The 17,418-nt window shown below is 36.4% G+C and overlaps 1 protein-coding gene across 8 annotated transcripts in view; it reads left to right on the forward strand.

The window, feature by feature from the left end:
- Window positions 1-17,418, forward strand: part of NFXL1 (nuclear transcription factor, X-box binding like 1) — a 62,036-nt gene that overhangs the window by 34,887 nt on the left and 9,731 nt on the right. For all 8 annotated transcript variants that reach the window (XM_086405915.1, XM_086405913.1, XM_086405911.1 and 5 more), the window contains exons 16-19: window positions 3,362-3,383; window positions 4,096-4,236; window positions 8,383-8,549; window positions 11,414-11,483. In XM_086405915.1, the coding sequence (XP_086262041.1) occupies window positions 3,362-3,383; window positions 4,096-4,236; window positions 8,383-8,549; window positions 11,414-11,483 (400 nt within the window). The remainder of the gene's footprint in view (window positions 1-3,361; window positions 3,384-4,095; window positions 4,237-8,382; window positions 8,550-11,413; window positions 11,484-17,418) is intronic.

Consider the following 17,418-nt stretch of genomic DNA (forward strand, 5'->3'; position numbering starts at 1 on the left):
ATTAAGTCATGGTGATTTTAGTTACACAACCATGTGAGTACACTAAACACCTCTGAATTGTACTCTTTAAAAGTCTACATTCTATGGTATGTGAATTTTATCTCAGTTTTAAAAAGGAGAAGAACATGTATAAAGATCCTTCTAACACTGATATGATTTTTTAGTAACATGCATAACAAAATTATTGTAAAGTATATATTAAAAATATTACTTGTCACATGAATTATCAAGGCAATATAATTTCTTATTATTGTACAGTGTTTTTGTTTTCTTGTCCTCTTGTTAAAAATAACATTACATTTGATAATAATTTGGCCGTGTGGTATAAGAATTCTGAATATGTATGTATAATATATATAATATGTGCTGTATCATTTAGGGTGCCTTTAGCTTCAAGTAACAGAAACTCTAAATTAAAAGCAACATGGTAACATTTATTTCTTGCACAGTTAGACTGGTGTTAGAACTGCTTCCTAGTTGGTTAATCTGATTAATTCAGATACCTCATTGAGGGCCCAAATTTTGTCCTTACTTTGTACCCTTTATATAGTCTTTGCTCTCTGGCTATTTTCCTTTCTGATAAACTTCCCATCCAGTTAGTGAAGTTTCCAAAGGGAGAAATGGAAGATATTTGTGCCTTCAGCCATCCTTTTCTTTTAAGACTGAGGAAATTTTTCCCATAATAAAATTCTTTTCACTTTTCATTGGCCAGAGTTGGATCACATGACAATTTCTAAACTAGTCTCTCGAAAGGGATATAAAATATTTGTTTTGTTTTTTTAAATAGACTTTTTTTAAAAGATGACTTTTTAGGTTTGCAGGAGAATTTCACAGAAAGTACAAAGAGGTCTTGTTTTCCTGCCATTCACACACAGTTTCCCCTGTTATTAATACATTAGTGTGGAATTCTTTAAAAGTGTAAACTTTATGGCATGTGAATTTTATCTCAGTTTAAAAACCAAAAACATATATATAAAGGTCTTTCTAACTCTGACATAATGCTTTTTCAGTGGCATGTGTAACATAATTATTATTATGAGGTATATGTTGAAATTTATTATTTGTCACATGAACTATCCAGGTAATATAATTTCTTTCTTAGAGCAGAATTTTTTACAGCTGAGGAACTGATACTGATACATTGTTATTAACTAAAGTTTATAGTTTACATTAGGATATACTTTTTCAGTTGTATGTGCATAATGTCCTGCCTGCATCAGAATAGTTTCACTGCCCTAAAAACATCCTGTGCTACACTTGTTCATCCCTCACCTGCCTGTCCCTCAAGCCCCTGGAAACTGTTCATCTTTTTCTTTCTTTTACTGTCTCTGGAATTCTTCCTTTTTCAAATTGTCCTGTAGTTGGAATCCTACAGTATATAGCCTTTTTAGCATGTTGCACTTAATAATTTACATTTAATTTCCTGTATGTCTATTTATGGTTTGATGGCTCATTTCTTTTTATTGCTAAGCAATATTCCATTGTACCACAGTTTGTTTATTCATTCACCTATTGAAGGACATTTTGGTTGTCGAAGTTGTAGCAGTTATGAAGAAAGCTGCTGTAAACGTTCATGTGTAAGTTTTTTGTGGTCATATGCTTTCAACTCATTTGGGTAAATGTTTAGGAGTGCTGATTCTGGATCATATGGTAGACCTATGTTTATCTATATGAGAGCGCCATTTTGCATTCTCTCCAGCAGTGAGTGAGAGTTCCCTTTGCCCTGCATCCTTACCAGCAAATATTATTGTCAGTGTTTTGAATTTTAGCTGTCCTAATGGGTGTGTAGTAATAGCAACATCTTATTGCTGTTTTAATTGGCAGTTCTTTAATGGTAAATGATGTTGAACATCTTTTCATATGCTCAGTTGCCATTTGTATATATATAAAGTGTCCTCTGTTCAGATCTTGCCCATTGATTTAATTGAGTTGTTTGACTTATTATTATTGAATTTTAAGAGTTCTTTTATATTCTGCATAAAAGTCCTTTACCAGCTGTGTTTTTCCAAATATTTTCTCCCAGTCTGTGGCTTATCTTTTCATTTAAGTGTTCTTATTTAAGTGATTATGGCAGAGCAGATGTTTTGGGTTTAATGAAGTCCAACTTAGCCATTTTTCTTTCCTGGATTGTGCTTTTGGTGTTGTATTTAAAAAGTCATCACCAAACTCAAGGTCACCTAGATCTTCTCCTGTGTTTTATAGTTTTGCGTTTCACATTTAGGTCTTTGATCCATTTTGACGTAACTTCAGAAAGTTGTAAAGTCTGTTTGTATTTTTTTCCATGTAGATGTTCCTTTGTTCCAGCACCAGCCATATGCTGAAAAGTCTGTCCTTTCATCGTTTAATTGCCTTTCTCCTTTGTCAAAGATCAATCGACTATCTTTGTGTGAGTCTGTTTCTGGGCTCTCTGTTTGTTCCATTGATGTGTTTGTCTGTTCTTTCACTAATACCATACTATCTTAATCACTGTAGCCTTATAATAAGGCTTGATGTTGGGTAGTGTCAGCTCTTTGCCTCTGTTCTTCAGTACTGTGTTGGCTATCCTGGGTTTTTTTGTTTTTCCATAAAGATCGTAGAATCAGTTTGTTGATATCCACAAAATAACTTGCTGGGATTTTGATTGTAATTGTGTTGAATCTAGATGAAGTTGGGAAGAAGTGACATTTAACAGCATTGCACCTTTCTAAAGATGAACATGAAATATCTCTTCATATATTTAGGTCTACTTTTATTTCTTTAATCAGTGTTTTATAGTTTTCTTCATATAGATCTTATTATTTATTTTGTTAGATTTATATCTTAAGTATTTCATTTTTCTGTGTGATAGTATAAATGGTGAAAGTGAAAGTTGCTCAGTCGTGTCCTACTCTTTGTGACCCCATGGACTATACAGTCCATGGAATTCTCTAGGCCAGAATACTGGAGTGGGTACCCTTTCCCTGCTCCAGGGGATCTCCCAATCCAGGGATTGAACCCAGGTCTCCCGTGTTGCAGGCGGATTCTTTACTAGCTGAGCCATAAGGGAAGCCCAAGAATACTGGAGTGGGTAGCCTATCCCTTCTCCAGTGGATCTTCCTGACCCAGGAATCGAACTGGGGTCTCCTGCATTGCAGGTGGATTCTTTACCAACTGAGCTATCAGGGAAGCCCTGATGTAAATGGTGGTGTGTTTTTAATTTCAAATTCCAGTTCAGCAGTTGGCTTTTGTATATTAACTTTGTATCCTGGAATCTTTCTGTAATCACTTATTATTTCCATATGTGTTTATTTTTTGTTAATTTAAAAACCAGTAGAGTTAGCATCTTTGCTTTAAAAATATTCTTTTTGAAGAATGTATAATGTTTTCATTTTTTTTCTTATAGGGAATGTCTTGGAAAACATGAGGTGAGTTACAGGCACAAGCTTTAACTAAAGCTTACAATCTATTAATATATTCCTCTTCTATATGATGGGTATTAGAAATAACAAAGTCAATGTATTGTCTTTTTAGTGCTCTAAAGAGTATAAGAGTTTGTCTACTAAGTATTCAAAAATATACAGTGCTTTTATTTGAGAATTAGCCTATGAATATGCATTCACTACAGAAGCATTATATTGTTGAGTTTCCCTTTTAGGAATAGGATATTTTGCTTTTTGGCATTCATTCCTTGGATTTTTTTTTGATAGATTACTTTGATTTTGATAGTAATTATTAATGAAATATATCAGATAGAACTTGTTCTCAAATGAATAACAATCATTTTGGAAACATGCTTCCAGTAGGCTGTGTATGTGTGTACGTTGCTGCTGCTGCTAAGTTGCTTCAGTCGTGTCTGACTCTGTGCAACCCCATAGACAGCAGCCCACCAGGCTCCCCCGTCCCTGGGATTCTCCAGGCAAGAACACTGGAGTGGGTTGCCATTTCCTTCTCCAATTGTATGAAAGTAAAAAGTGAAAGTGAAGATGTTCAGTCGTGTCTTACTCTTAGCGACCGCATGGACTGCAGCCTATCAGGTTCCTCCTTCCATGGGATTTTCCAGGCAAGAGTACTGGAGTGGGTTGCCATTGCCTTCTCTGGTGTATATTGCTAATTTTCCTTTTTTTCTTAAATTTTAAGGTGAGCCCTCTACCATGTCATGCTGTAGGACCTTATTCTTGTAAAAGAGCTTGCGGACGAACCTTAACCTGTCAGAATCATACATGTATGAAAGAGTGTCACAAAGTAACTGAAACAGATTCCTGCACTGACAAAAAAAAGGTAATGTCCTTGGATTGAATGTATACATGGTTATGATATGCTTAAAACACTTTCTTTTAATAATTATGCCATAAATATTTTGCTATAATTTCTTCTCTCTTTTCTTGCCCTCATCCCTTCTCCTTCCTTGCTTTTCCTAAGACAACCAGCTTTAACACTTGGCGTATATGTCTCTGTATCTTTGTGCTAGCTCAAAATAATACGACTTTTCCTTTGGTACTCTTTACATGCTGTACCTGTGTTAATACATAGGATTTGATTTTATGATAAAAGTACAGAAATTGTCCTTTTTAGACAATAGCGGCAGTATCACCTCTACTGCTATCCGTTTATATCTCAAAGTTTTGTCTGGAGCATTTGCTCTCAGCTGTTTTTTAACTCTAAAATTGGTAGTAGGCGATGTTCACGATTTTAAGAAATTCTCTGTTGGCAGTAAATAACATCACAAATATGGGATATGTGTAAATTGTGTGAGGTTTACTAAAATTAGCATTTTACAAGCATATGTGATATCAACCTTAAAAAAAAGTCTAAAAATTGCCATTTTACATAGAAAAACAAATGTAGCTAATCAAATTTCAAATAATATAAAATTTTTTTTTTAAATAGTGTTTTTTCTTAGGTGTCCATTTTGTAGAGAATCCTAATTTAGTAGTGTGCTTAATAAGGAATAAGTCAAACATTTTTAAGCTTCATTACTAAGTAATGTTACATTAACATGTTTAAATTATTATATGAATTGTGTTATTGAAAATTTCTCTTGCATTGTTAGATGTTTTGATCTTTGATTTGGTAATTATAATACATGGCAACATAAATGTCCGTAGTATATTCTTTTTCGTGTGTAAATATATATGTAACTTGTATTGTTTATAATTTTTTCATCGAGCTATACCTTGATCCTTAGTAAAAATATTGTCATGATAAAATGAGGAAGATCCTGGACTTATAAAATCAAACTAATATAATGATTCAGAATCTCTTTAGAGAATAGCTGATGTATGATGTATGGCCAGAATATCAACTGAGTCAGAAAAAATTCATTTAAGGAAGTGGGGAATTACAGTTACCTTGGATTACTTGACATGGCTTCCTAGGCAGTGAATTGCTCTGGCAAAATACGAGTTATAAGTTATGTGCAATTCTTCTCGATGTAGCTACAAGTTCATCCCTGTCTCACATTCAGGGAAGGCTACTGCAGTGTGCGTGAATGAAAATTATTTTGGAAGATAACTTTGTAATCATTCTAATTTATGTATTGAAAATTAAATAATTCAGAAACTTTTAAAATTCTTTACTGTAACATTTCAATTGAGTCTCCTATAGGTTCTGCTTTATCTTTTCTCAGTATATATGAAAATATTCTGTTACAAGTTCTTTATAGTCCCCTACTTAAATATAAATTTCTTGGGCCAGGAACCCTCTCCAATCTTGCATATTCCCAGTATATGAGACAATACCTGGCACATAATGCTGAATAAGTATTAATGGAATAAGTTAATATGTATTTTTTTAAAAAAGAAATTATAGAGGAATGTTTGATAATTGAAACACTTTTTCTTTGTAATCCTGCATGTCAAAAATAGATTAGAATTTTATGTCAATTAAAAAAGACATAGAGATGCTCAATAAATTATTAGACCTCTCTGGTCTAGTAATTTAATAATTTAACTAATATGTATCTACTAAAGAACTGAGTTTGTGTTGGTTGTTATTCAGTCGTGTCCGACTCTTTGCGACCCCATGGACCACAGCACGCCAGGCTTCCCAGTCCATCACTAACTCCTGGAGCTTGCTCAAACTCACGTCCATTGAGTCAGTGATGCCATCCAACCATCTCGTCCTCTGTCCCTTTCTTCCCCTGCCTTCAGTCTTCCCCAGCATCAGGGTCTTTTCCAATGAGTCGGCTCTTTGTGTCAGGTGGCCGAAGTATTGGAGTTTTAGCTTCAGCACCAGTACTTCCAATGAATATTCAGGGTAGATTTCCTTTAGGATGGACTGATTTGATCTCCTTGTTGTCCAAGGGACTCTCAAGAGTCTTCTCCAACACCACAGTTCAAAAACACCAATTCTTCTACGCTCAGCCTTCTTTATAGTCCAACTCTCACATCCATACGTGACTATTGGAAAAACCATAGCTTTGACTATATAGACCTTTGTTGGCAAAGTAATGTCTCTGGCTTTTTAATATGCTATCTAGGTTTATCATAGCTTTTCATGTAAGGAGCAAACGTCTTTTAAAATCATGGGTGCAGTCACCATTTATGGTAGTTTTGGAGCCCAAGAAAATAGTTTGTCACTGATTCCATTGTTTCCCCATCTGTTTGCCATTAAGTGATGGGATTGGATGGCATCATCTTAGCTTTTTGAATGTTGAATTTTAAGCCAACTTTTTCATTCTCTTTCATTAAGAGGCTCTTTAGTTCCTCTTCACTTTCTGCCATAAGGGTCGTGTCATCTGCATATCTGAGGTTATTGATATTTCTCCTGGCAATCTTGATCCAGCTTGTGCTTCATCCAGCCTAGCATTTCACATGAATAAAGGAGAGCAATTGACATGGATACTGTGCAAATAGGAAAAGGAGTACATCAAGGCTGTATATTGTCACCCTGCTTATTTAACTTATATGCAGAGTACATCATGAGAAACGCTGGGCTGGAAGAAGCACAAGCTGGAATCAAGATTGCCGGGAGAAATATTAATAACCTCAGATATGCAGATGACACCACCCTTATGGCAGAAAATGAAGAGGAACTAAAAAGCCTCTTGATGAAAGTGAAAGAGGAGAGTGAAAAAGTTGGCTTAAAGCTCAGCATTCAGAAAACGAAGATCATGGCATCTGGTCCCATCACTTCATGGCAAATAGATGGGGAAACAGTGGAATCAGTGGCTGACTTTATTTTTCTGGGCTCCAAAATCACTGCAGATGGTGATTGCAGCCATGAAATTAAAAGACGCTTACTCCTTGGAAGGAAAGTTATGACCAACCTAGACAGCATATTCAAAAGCAGAGACATTACTTTGCCAACAAAGGTCCATCTAGTCAAGGCTGTGGTTTTTCCAGTGGTCATGTATGGATGCAAGATTTGGACTGTGAAGAAAGCTGAGCGCCGAAGAATTGATGCTTTTGAACTGTGGTGTTGGAGAAGACTCTTGAGAGTCCCTTGGACTGCAAGGAGATCCAACCAGTCCATTCTGGAGGAGATCAGTTCTGGGTGTTCTTTGGAAGGACTGATGCCAAAGCTGAAACTCCAGTACTTTGGCCACCTCATGCGAAGAGTTGACTTACTGGAAAAGACTCTGATGCTGGGAGGGATTGGAGGCAGAAGGAGAAGGGGACGACAGAGGATGAGATGGCTGGGTGGCATCACCGACTCGATGGATGTGAGTTTGAGTGAACTCTGGGAGATGGTGATGGACAGGGAGGCCTGGCGTGCTGTGATTCATGGGGTTGCAAAGAGTCGGACATGACTGAGCTACTGAACTGAACTGAACTGACATGGATACTAAGTTATGAGGGTTAAACATTTTTATTATCATTTCCAAGTTCAGCCATGATTACAAAAGAGGTACTTTGTTGAGCTACATTAAGGTCCATTTATTTGTAAATGTAATTTAATCTTGTCTTACTGAAGTGCATTAAAAAATAAATTAGACTGCTAGTCATTTTCTCTCCCTTCTGTATGTGTTTCTCCTTGGCCAGATGCAATTAACATTCCTAGAACATTGAATGCTTTGGTGATTTTTATTTGTGTGTTAACAGTGCGTTGATTTCTTTAGTTAGATGATGGTCATACTTCTTGAGTGGAAATTGGTAAGCTTTTACTGTTTCCCCCCCACCCCCCACCACTGACTAGGAAGTAATTTACATTTTAGTAGGAAAGCTTCGTGTAATCTAGTCCATTTTAAAGGTGAAGCAGTTTGATCAAATGAGGTTGGCAGACAAAAATCTTTGTGAGTAATGGTCCTATTGATAATCTTGCTGTTATTCATTTGAATATTTTTAGAAGAGTGAAAGCATAGCACCATTTTATTAACTGAATTTCTGAGAGCTGCAGATGTAGATATATACATTTTATAGGTTTAGCTGTATAGAAATGTTAGATTTCTGTATTTCAGTGATGTATTTCCTTGGTACTTACCAGGCTGGCCCAGAATGCCTTCACTGTGAAGAAGGGTGCTCTAAATCACGGCCATCAGGTTGTCCTCATCCGTGTGTCCTGCCATGTCACCCTGGAGAGTGCCCTCCATGTGTTCAGATGCTTAGAATAAAATGTCACTGCAAGATCACAAGTCTTTATGTGGAATGTAGGTAAGTAGACTGAAGAAATACTCTTGTTTTACCAGCCATTTTAACTGTTATCTTTTTTATAATTCAGAACCTTTAATACAGTACTTTAAGGAATATTTTTTCAGTGTGGTCCTTAGAGGCTGGAGGCCTTGATTTTCCGGTAGAGATCTGGAAGGAAGAAATGTAGGCTGTTTCACCTTCCAGATACTTTACCTTGATCTTAATCAGGGAAATTCTCTTTTTTCCATTTGGGTATTTCATGTAAGATTTTGTTAGGAAAAAACTTGCTTTTAGAAAAACAGCAGAAGCACTCCTATAGCAAATTGTTCAAATACCAGTGTCAGCTAGGGTTTTGTTGGTTCAAAGTTGACTTGCGTATAGTTACTTAGGCACAATTTTTAAATCGTAGATTTAAAAGGTAGGCTTTTGTTTATTGCAGACGTTACTGTTATGGCTATTATCATACTAGGATATGACTTCTATATTTTCCTTACTTAAACATGCAAGTTTTTGCTTGTGGATTATGTGGAGGAAAAAATTTTTTTCATTTTTTTTCTGTTTAATGATGCTCTGACATAATTAACCATTTCACTTAAGTCTGTAAAGTGAGATTTTTATATTTTACTCAGATTAAATTTGGGAATATGAGTTTATTTCTGACTTTTTGGACCATACATTACCATACAGAAAAATGGTAATCAGTTTAGTTGCTCAGTTGTCTCCTACTCTTTGTGACCCCATGGACTGCAGCACACCAGGCTTACCTGTCCATCACCAACTCCTGGAGCTTGCTCAGACTCACGTCCATCGAGTCAGTGATGCCATCCAGCCATCTCATCCTCTGTCTTCCCCTTCTCCTCCTGCCTTCAATCTTTCCCAGCATCAAGGTGTTTTCCAGTGAGTCATCTTCACATCAGGTGGCCAGAGTAAATGCTGATAGTTTCTTAAAAATATTTTTGTTACTTATACTCTGCTGCTGCTAAGTCGCTTTAGTCGTGTCCAACTCTTTGTGACCCCAGAGACGGTAGCCCACCAGGCTCCTTTGTCCCTGGGATTCTCCAGGCAAAAATACTGGAGTGGGTTTCCATTTCCTTCTCCAATGCATGCATGTATGCTAAATTGCTTCAGTCATGTCCGACTCTGTGTGACCCCATGGACAGCAGCCCTCCAGGCTCCTCTGTCCACAGGATTGTCCAGGCAGGAATACCGGAGTGGGTTGCCATTTCCTTCTCCCACTTAAATGGGGAAGTCAGATTTTATTCTTTTCAAATACTAAAAATATTTTGTTGAAATTAAAAAATTACAATTTTTAGTTTTAGAAATTTTGTAAGAAGAGTTAGGAGGAAAATTTTGCTTTATTAATGAGTGTTACTGAATGAAAAGAGGCTGTTTTCTTTTTTCCTTTTTTGGGACTGTGCCCTCTGTGAATCTTAGTTCCTCAGCCAGGGATCAAACCCATGCCCCTTGCAGTGGAAGCATGGAATCTTAATCATTGGACTGCCAGGAATGTCCCAAGAATTTGTTTTCTTTGGTCTTGCAGTGTCCTAAATTTACCCCTCTTGCTTCTTTTTCCTTTGTCATATGGTCTCCAAAGGACACCTTCTCTTTTTACTTTCTTCCACAAAGCATTGCCTTTCTGACACTGGCTCCTTGATTCTTGCCTACTTTTTAAAAGTGTCTTCTCTTGCTTTGATTTACCAAGACTTTTTCAGTATTTTTACATTTGTGGTGGACTTTTTCTTCTTGGTACATCTCTCATTTTTTCCAGAACTCTACCAAGCTGTCTGTAAAGATTTGCTATGGGAGCTTGAGAAATAGCTCTGCTAGGAGTTGGTGTTTATTTGTCTACTTACAGGTCATTTGCAATTTGTAGAAATTTCTATCTTCTAGTTTTGCTGACATCATGGAATTTCGGTGATTGTTATTAATGAGCTGAATGATTTTGGGTAGAAATGTTTGGAGGTAGATGGATTGGAAGTGGTTTCCATTACCACAGCTATTGAGTTCTTTTTTCCTTTTCTTGAATCCATGTTTTTATACAGAATTCTTCAGTCTCAGTATTTTTTCTGATAATTTCATTTACTTTCCATTTCATAAGTCATCTTTTCCTTTTAGTCATTTTCTGCTTCATGCAGTTTCTTCTGTAGAAATTAGTTATAAAAGATACAGGCCTTGAAAAACTTGTTTCTAATTATAGAGAAACAGGAACAAAATAATATTACCTCTTTAAGTTCAGAGGGGAGCACTTTACCTGTAAGAATGAAAATATAGAGCCAGTGTGAAAACTTTAGTTGTAGAGCCAGTATAAAAACTATGTTATTGTTACATGAAACTTTGTCAAGAAAATTGCCTGTGTTATCTAGGGTACAGGTTTTAGCTAATTTGATATATATACTTAAGATAATAGTTTTAACATTAGTGAGGCTAAACTTACAGTGTATTTTAGCAATTATGTCTAGTGAAGGGAATTGGAAAAGAAAGAATAAAGGAAAAGAGAAGAAAGGTAATAGGGAAGAGAAAAGTGGGATATGTATTATGGGGATTTTTAGATTGTCATTGGTTACTGACTCATCTATCTACTGTTCAGCTCTTTGTTAGAAAGTAGTTTTATTCATTGATGTTTATGTCTTCAGAGTTACCCCCTGCATCAGATATAAAAGCACAGACTGATTTTAAGTGAACTAACTGATTTTAAGTGAATTAAATGAATGATTTTAAATCATTTTCTAACATTAATAAATAGCTTAATCCAGAATCAACTGAAAAAAGTTTTTCTGATAAGCTTATTGCATTGCTGTTTGAAATTGTGAGCTGTTTTTAGAAAAACCATACTATAAAACGGACTTTGCTTTGACTGTCATTAAAACTTCCTCTCATCTTTTTAGAAAAATAACCACAGCTGATGTAAATGAAAAGAATCTCTTGAGTTGTTGCAAAAATCAGTGTCCTAAAGAGGTAAGATTTAATACAACTTTTTTACATTGTATTTCTTGGGCATTGTTTCTCTTTTGTTGTTTGTTCATCCTATTTTAGGTCTTTTCTGGACCCACTAGATATGTGGGCCCAGAAAGCAAAATGTGATTGATATGTGTAGAAACTTGTAGTTAGGGTCGGTGCACATCTCTTTGTAAAATTTTGGGATAGTAGGAGAAGGAATGACCCTTTGAAGATTTTTTTTATGACCTAATGTTTTCCCATCTTGAAATATAAGTAGATTAGGAACTGTGTGGCTCATGGGCAGTTGGACAGTAAATCTACAGTAGAAAAAACAGATCGCATGTGTGTGTGTGTATAAACCTTAAAGCTCATTATTTGAATTCGTATAAAGCATTCATGTATGAAGTTTTGCTTTTAGAGATTATGATGCTGGTACATGCATTGTTTTCAAGCTAAAAGTATCAAAAATAGTTCAGAAAAATTGTTCAGAGTGAAAAGGTAAAAACTCACTGGGAATAATTTTGAGTATCACTGGCAGTAATTTTGAGAAACCAAAGCAGTCTATCTCTGACCAACTTAAAAGTTAAGACAGTCCTTTTTTGATCGTTGGAGTAGGGAAGTGACAGTTATTTGATTTATAAAGGAATTCTTTTTACTTATAACTGTACTAGTAGCACCTTTTTTCTTTAATTCTCTGTCTTTATATATTTACCTAAGTGTTTCTTATCCTATTTAGAATCAGGAAGAGATGACAGCAAAGTCTTAACCATAGTCAGTCTGTCTCTTTGATTAAAGAAAAAGCAAATCAATGCATGATATGCCTTTTTATTAACAGCATTTCCTTTTAACTAAAACTTTGGACACATTTGTGGGTTTTTATTTAAGAACTATTGGAAATTGGACCTGGGAATTTTAAAAGTCACGTGAGATTATAAAAGGGAGAAATTTCAAGCAATACATGCTTATTTTAATAATCCTGTCTTTGTTATATAAGTGAAACATGAGGCATGGGATATTTCAAATTTAATTTTCTGAATTCTTCAAATTCTAAGTTTCCCCTTGTTAAAATAAATTTTCTTCTGTTCAGATTCAAGTTTCAGGTAATAAGTAGTTGAGAATGTTTTATTTTTAATCTGACAACAGTAATTTGGGATGAGATTGCTGTCAGAAATAAACATTTAATTCAGGGATCACTAATTTGCAATTTAGCATTGCCTTGGTTATGATTTGTTTGTGATCCTGTTATGACATTAGGGTGGGACTCGAGCTGAATATGCACTATTTATTTAGAAATTTTTCCTCCATGCTCATCATTTTTTAATTCTAGGACATTCTGGAGACCATGGTATTGCTAGTGTCTCCTTGGACTTTCTTGAAAAATATATCCTTAGGTTGGGAACAGTCCATATGGTTATTAAGGTTTAGAACAGTCTCAGAGTAGACAGGTGAACATTATTATGTCTAATAGAATTCAATCTAGTTTATGTTCTGATAAGGCTACAGCAGTGGTTTTCAAACTCTGATGTGCATCAGAATCATTATAAGCGCTTGTTAAAACAGGTTAATGGGCCCCACGCCAGAGTTCCTGATTTTGTGGGCCTGGAGTGGAGGTTCAGAAATTTGCATTTCTAATAAGCTCTTACATAAGGCCGATAATATTGGTCTGGTACAGTTTGAACCAGTAGACTATGATGGTATCAACCAAGAACTGTCTTTCTGAAATCTTAAACAGAAAGACAGAAATCTTAGACTCAGACTGAAGATACAGGATTATGACAAATTCTGATGCATTGATAAATTTCTGTTTGTTTTCTCTTCCCTTTACCATACTATAGATTTCCTATGGGCAGCGACTATGTCATATTTGTCTTTGTATCCAGTCCCTGGTTGTACTTACTAGGTAGCTGGTAAATGTCTAATGAGTGTGAGTGTAAGAGTGAACTGTGGGGATGGCATAAATGTGTTCTAGTTACATTGCTTCTCTGATATACACTCCATGTGTCTATTGGATTGTTCAGTTAAGTTTGAATTAAACTCAAAGGAAATACATAAAGATAGCGTGAAGAACTGAACCTTTATTTAAACTGTGGGTCACATATACAATTCTGCTTTTAAAAATCATTTCTGAATTTGGGTTTATCATTCCCATGCAAGCTTTTCTGTTTTTTACTTAGACACATTATTGAATGTCTCTGTATATCAGATTGTTCATGTGTAAAATGGAGGCAGTAGCAATATTCATTTCAGAGTGCTGAATATTAAATGAATCCGTAACAGGTAAAGATCTTAATATACGGTAAATGCTATGGATGTTCCAGCCATGGTGATGATGATGTGGGTATTTATCCACAAATAATATTGGTATGCAAAGTTTCTTTAATTATTTTTAAGGAGCTTTTAAAATTACTGGGATTAAAATGAAACATTTTGAACTAGACAATATTGCTTGTTGGTAAGCCATTTATTTTGACTTACCAAAGTGCTAGCAAATGATATTAAGGGCTGAGTAGAGTAGAGGAAAACCATCTCACTTTAAATGGGAAGGGTGTAGGATATCTCATCTTTAAATGAATACCAGGGTTGGATGTTTTTAAAAGATGTCTTTTTTTTGCTGTGAAATCTGTAATGAAGATACAGTCATTGTATATATTTTACATTCTAAGTAATTTTCTTTGGGACTACTTTTTTGCCCTTTGAGAATATAATCTGGCTTTTGAGATAATACATGCCTGCACATCTAACAGGGAAACGGTTACGTGATTTGATTTTTTAAATAATGAAATGATTACACACTCAACAGTGCATAGAATGCACATGTACAGTATAAAAAATGGTTAAAAACTGAACATCGTATAACACTACCTAGGTCAAAAAATATAGCATCTTAGAAGTCTACCAAAGTTCCCTTTCTCTCCAGCACACTGAAGAGACAGAATAATGATCAGTAAGAGACCACACTGTAGCCATGAGTCTATATAATTTCAAAAACATCTTCCCTTACTGATTCTGATATGTTTCCCTATTCACTTTCCACTTCAGAATCACTGATTTAAAGTAGAGTGCTTAATTACTTTCAGAGAAGATGACTGATGTAATTACATCCAAGATTAAGGAAAGAACAAGATGCTGTAAAGACATCTTTTGAAGGGAAAAAAGGATAGGTGGTGAGCTAATGCCAAGTGTTTGTCTTGTTTATGAAGACAGGCTAGAGGCACTGGCAGGAATGAGGTGAGAGAGAAGTGAGGAAGTCCCTGAAACAAATACTCTGAGACAGGTGTTTGATAGTGAATAAATATTGTGCTTGTTAAGTTGTGTTGAGGGCCTAGTATTAGGTGTAGAGAAAAACAAGACTGAAGTGGCCCAGGAATGCCTAGTGTGGATGGAACTCATTCTAGTAGGTAGCATTGCACTCTGCTAGGATTAGTGAAAATGCAGTGTGAATGATCCAAATTTAGTTTTGGTATTGTTAGGTAGTTAGAATAGGAAACAGGAGTCCAGAATGGCGGTGGCTAAAAGACAAGGAAGGGAAAAGCCCATGAAAATAGAACAATGGAAGGTCCAAGGACTGGAGTGAGGACCTCAGGTAGAACAAGCAGCACTCCTGGCTAGCCCAGTTTACATAGGGCAGGCCCAGGGGGGAAGAAAAGATACATAAAAAGAGGAGCCAAAGGGAAAGGGGTCTCTCTCTCTCTCTCTCTCTCCCCTGCGTGCTGGGACACTCTTCTCTTCACATCTGTGGGTCGACATGTCCTCATGCCTCGAGAATGGATTTTCCTGCTATTTTCTAAGTAAAATAGAGCTGTAACACAGAGCTGTAACACTGATTTGTCTAAGAGCTATATCATGGTCTGTTCAAGACCTGAGAGCTATAACACGGTCTGCCCAAGACCCGGGAGCTGTGACTCACCGAGGGCTTTAATGTCCGTCACTCCAAATCTTTGTTGTGACGAGACAGAACCGAGGAGCATACACTCGCCTGACGGTATGAATGTCTCAGCTAAAAATTTAAAAATTTGAAAGCTGGTTGCATACTCTAGAGAGACTAAAGACAATGGAAAAGGATTCTGAATTTCTTAAAATGGGTGGTAGAGCCAGGAATTTGAAAGATCAGTCTGGTGAATCATAAAGACTAGAATTCAGAGAATTTAGATATTTATTGAGGTGTCCACTATCTGTAAATATCTTTGTTAATGAATATGAGAGACAAAAAGAAATATAAAACCACTGCTCTTAACTAATTTGTAATAACAACCTTTATTATGATAGCTAAATATATTAAGCCCATGTAATCCTCACAGCAGCTTTATAAAGTTTTATTACTCTTCCCATTTTTAGATGTGAAGCACAGAAAAGTCAGGTGACTTACCCAAGGTCCCATAGTTAGTCAACAGGGCATCTGGGATTCAGTTGTAGGCAGTATGATTTTGAAATTTAACCCTTAGCCAGTGGATGTCTTTTATATTCTGGTTGGAGAGACAGAAAAATACGAAGTGGTTTTAAAAATGTTTTTTAAGTTGAAAATAATACAGGCATTGTCACAACAGTTTAGAAATAGATTATTATTTTTCAAATGTAAGCAAACTCATGCCATGATTAATGATGATTTAAGCTGTATTTTCAAGTTTGTATAAGATTTGAATAGAAAAAAGAAGAGAACCCTTTGATTTGAAAGCTTGATTAAGATAAGAAAATAGTATATAAAGTCAAGGAGCACATAGACATCACAGCAATTACTGAATTAGTTTGGCTACCTATTTCATATGTTTTAATTCAGAGTGGCAAGCCTTTTAGAGTAAAAGGCTAAGCAGTTGTATTACAATACAGTAGCTTAAGGACAAGGAAATTTTCTTTCTCACATAACAATGAAAGGGAATATAGATGTGTCACTGTGCTCCACGGGACCCAAGTTAGCAGGGCAGCTCTGTTCTCTTTGACTCATGGGATCCTCGTTGCCCTCAGTTCAGTTCAGTCACTCAGTCATGTCCGACTCTTTGCAGCCCCATGAATTGCAGCATGCCAGGCCTACCTGTCCATCACCAACTCCCGGAGTTCACCCAAACTCATGTCTATCGAGTCGGTGATGCCATCCTGCCATCTCATCCTCCGTCATCCCCTTCTCCTCCTGCCCCCAGTCCCTCCCAGCATCAGGGTCTTTTGCAATGAGTCAACTCTTTGCATGAGGTGGCCAAAGTATTGGAGTTTCAGCTTTAGCATCAGTCCTTCGAATGAACACCCAGGGCTGCTCTCCTTTAGAATGGACTGGTTGGATGTCCTTGCAGTCCAAGGGACTCTCAAGAGTCTTCTCCAACACCACAGTTCAAAAGCATCAATTCTTCAGCGCTCAGCCTTCTTCACAGTCCAACTTTCACATCTATACATGACTATTGGAAAAACTGTAGCCTTGACTAGACGGACCTTTGTTGGCAAAGTAATGTCTCTGCTTTTGAGTATGCTGTCTAGGTTGGTCATAACTTTCCTTCCAAGGAGTAAGCGTCTTTTAATTTCATGGCTGCAATCACCATCTGCAGTGATTTTGGAGCCCAGAAAAATAAAGTCTGACACTGTTTCCACTGTTTCCCCATCTATTTCCCGTGAAGGGATGGGACCAGATGCCACGATCTTCGTTTTCTGAATGTTGAGCTTTAAGCCAACTTTTTCACTCTCCTCTTTCACTTTCATCAAGAGGCTTTTTAGTTCCTCTTCATTTTCTGCCATAAGGGTGGTGTCATCTGCATATCTGAGGTTATTGATATTTCTCCCGGCAATCTTGATTCCAGCTTGTGCTTCTTCCAGCCCAGCGTTTCTCATGATGTACTCTGCATATAAGTTAAATAAGCAGGGTGACAATATACAGCCTTGACGTACTCCTTTTCCTATTTGGAACCAGCCTGTTGTTCCATGTCCAGTTCTAACTGTTGCTTCCTGACCTGCATACAGGTTTCTCAAGAGGCAG

Source organism: Bos grunniens, chromosome 6 (assembly GCF_055505025.1).
Source record: "Bos grunniens cultivar Pamir isolate PY7600 chromosome 6, Bosgru_T2T1.0, whole genome shotgun sequence".
Classification (NCBI taxonomy): Eukaryota; Metazoa; Chordata; class Mammalia; order Artiodactyla; family Bovidae; genus Bos; species Bos grunniens.